The sequence below is a fragment of the Pteropus alecto genome, unplaced genomic scaffold (genome assembly GCF_000325575.1).
Source record: "Pteropus alecto unplaced genomic scaffold, ASM32557v1 scaffold107, whole genome shotgun sequence".
Lineage (NCBI taxonomy): Eukaryota > Metazoa > Chordata > Mammalia > Chiroptera > Pteropodidae > Pteropus > Pteropus alecto.
The window spans coordinates 788,858-791,620 of NW_006440619.1; the positions used below are offsets into that span (position 1 = coordinate 788,858).

Consider the following 2,763-nt stretch of genomic DNA (forward strand, 5'->3'; position numbering starts at 1 on the left):
GAATGCACAGGCTAACTTGGGGCAAGTTTTGAGACCACAGTACACATTTCCCTCCTGCCAAAAAGAAACAGAATTAATGTCAGAAGGATCTGGGATAACTGTAAATGCTTAGCTTTGTATTTGAGATGAGTAAGGGCTCCAAACAAGGTCTTTCCCCACTGCTCTCTCACAGTCAATTCTAGGTACTTCTTAAATTGTATTAGGCAGTATTTTTTTTTTTCTATTTACAGTTTCACCATGCCAGAGACTAAGTTACAGAAGAGTTGGCAATCCTCGTTGGGCATCCTGGTACAAAGAAGGTACAAAGTCGTCAGTGTGAAGGCTTCTGTGGCTCTCCAAACCACCAAATATAATCTTGTTCCTCTCTTCCCTGTTTATGGCATCCCTTGGTCTCCATCACACCCCAGCTGGATGTTGAGGATTTCAGAGAATGTGTATTTGCATGATAGCCACCTTTTGTAACACTCACTAGTCTCCCTTCCAAACCCAGGAGACAAGCTTTCTAGTGTAACACAAAATTATACTAATGATCTGAACTGACAGCTCAGTCTAGCATGAGGCAAAGAAGATCAACTATACTTGTTTTGTTCTGTAATTTTTTCTTTGCATAATCTCCATTCACTTAAGTTCTGTGTTCCAAACATTATTCCTTAAACTTTGTTCTTAGTTCTTAGAAGCATATAATTCTGGGGCTAGAAGGGTTCTTGAAAGGTCAAGAAGACAAGCCCACAACCAAATTATCTCAAACAACTGAGATACTATAATTTTACTAAAATTCCTGAGGAAAGGGATTCTATAACTTCCCTTGGCAGTCTGGCATACAATGCCCCTTAAAGGAAGAACAGTTGTTTCTACAACTAACTTTATTCCCTTATAGTTCAGTATAACACTCATTGTTATTCCATTTTCTTGTTCTATTTATTACATTCTCCAGACTGCACAACTAGATGATGATATAACTGGTATACTTTATTCCTAAAGTATACGCAGTTCTTTTGACAAATAATGTCATGGAATAAATCACTTTTATCAAGCAAGTTATCATTGTAGGGTACCAGAGATGAACTGGTTAGTAGAATACTTCAGAGCTGGGATCAAGAGACACCCCATTTTCTTGTGAATTGTACTGAGTGGCCAGCCCTAGATGGTGCCAGTGGCTTTTCTACCCATAGCATCCCCAAAGCTTCAAATAACTGAGTCCTTCAGATGAAGGCTTTGGTGATGTAACTGCTGTGAAAAAGGAGTGTAGATCAAGACCACCAGCTCATCTTCGTCCATTTAAGCAGTCCTAAAGCTTTAAGACTAGGATACGACTGGGTCTGACCTCCTCAACAAAGCTATTCAGGATTGATTAAATCAGGAAGTCTGGATTGATAAGGAGGCTTATGATTTAAATGCAATTCATCTTCCATTCAAATACCCTACAGTGTAGGCTCAAACTAAAGGTGTGAGTACAGAGGAAGCTCTCTTATTTGGGTAGAGACTAGTTAGAACATTAAGATGCAGGGTCTTACCGAACAGCTGCACTGGGTGCATTGATTAGGTTGCCGGTTCTGAAAGAGCCCTTCAGCCATGAACAGCTCACCATGTTGGTAAGTCGTCCCATTGTACTCACATGACTTGCTGGTCACCTTATTGTTCACTGGGGGTAAGGAGTCTTCTGGAACAGGGTAGAGAAAAAACACATAAACGTTGACATCATTGCAAAGAATTTCATAAATCCTGACAGCAGGTAGGACTGTATCACATAGAGGAAGTTAAAAGATAGTCCCTAATTCAGTGGCTGATGATTTTAAACGATGCAGACACACCTCGTTTTATTGGTGCTTTGCTTTATTGCACTTCATAGATGTTGCATTCTTCACAAATTAAAGGCAAAATCCTCTACCAACAAAAAGATTATAACTTGCCTTATTGTAATACTTGCTTTATTGAGGTGTCTGGAACTGAAATTGCAATATCTCCAAGGTATGCCTATATTAACACAGCCAGACAAGAATAGCAACTGGCATGACCATCATCCATTCTTTCATTTGTTGAGCATATTTTGCTAACCTAATATGTGTCAGGCACTGTGATAGGCACTAGAGAGAGATCAGAGTAGGAGGACAATGCCCCTGCTTTGATGTAGCTAACAGACCTAAATGAATAAGGTATTAACTTGCCTGGAAGGAAGGAGTCCTTTCAGAAGAGGAACCATCTACTATAACTACTTTGATAACTTTTATCACTTGGTATGTGTTTGTATGCTTGTTCTAGCTTCTGGAGTCATTGCTTATTTTCAATTCCCCTACCAAGATTACCCCTTCCCTCCTGCTCTTTTCCACCTATTGAAGTCTTATGTGATTTATCAGACTCATGCAAAAGTCCCTTTTCCTCCGCGAAGCATTCCCTAATAGCTCCAGTCCATAATCTGGATCTCTCAAGTGTCTGATGTTTGAAGCACTCGATCTGGCACTTGAATATCATTGTAACTCATATTTGTGAATTACAGTCATCTAGCCAACAATTTACGAAGACATTTCACATACATTATGGCAGTAAAGCCTTATAACAACCTCATTAATCAAGTTAGGCAGATTCTTATCTTCATGTTTCATCTGAAGGCAACAAGCCTCTGAGGGTGAGAGACTTACCTAAAGTCACCAAGCTAGTGAGCGATTAAAAAAAAAAAAAAAGTTGAAATCTGATCTCCAGATCCTAAATTCCATCTTCTTTCTATCAACTTATGTATACATGTGTATGTATTTTCTTTTCTTTTTT

General features: G+C 39.1%; 1 protein-coding gene across 2 annotated transcripts in view; it reads right to left on the reverse strand.

Annotated features, from left to right (window-relative positions):
• Positions 1-2,763, reverse strand: part of CHRDL1 (chordin like 1) — a 136,641-nt gene that overhangs the window by 53,494 nt on the left and 80,384 nt on the right. The window contains exons 4-5 of one of the 2 annotated variants that reach the window (XM_006917270.3): positions 1,515-1,657; positions 1-54 (exon numbers count right to left, since the gene is read on the reverse strand). In XM_006917270.3, the coding sequence (XP_006917332.2) occupies positions 1-54; positions 1,515-1,657 (197 nt within the window). Of the gene's footprint in view, positions 55-1,514; positions 1,661-2,763 lie in introns of both variants that reach the window. The other variant, XM_006917269.3, reaches the window with a different exon arrangement.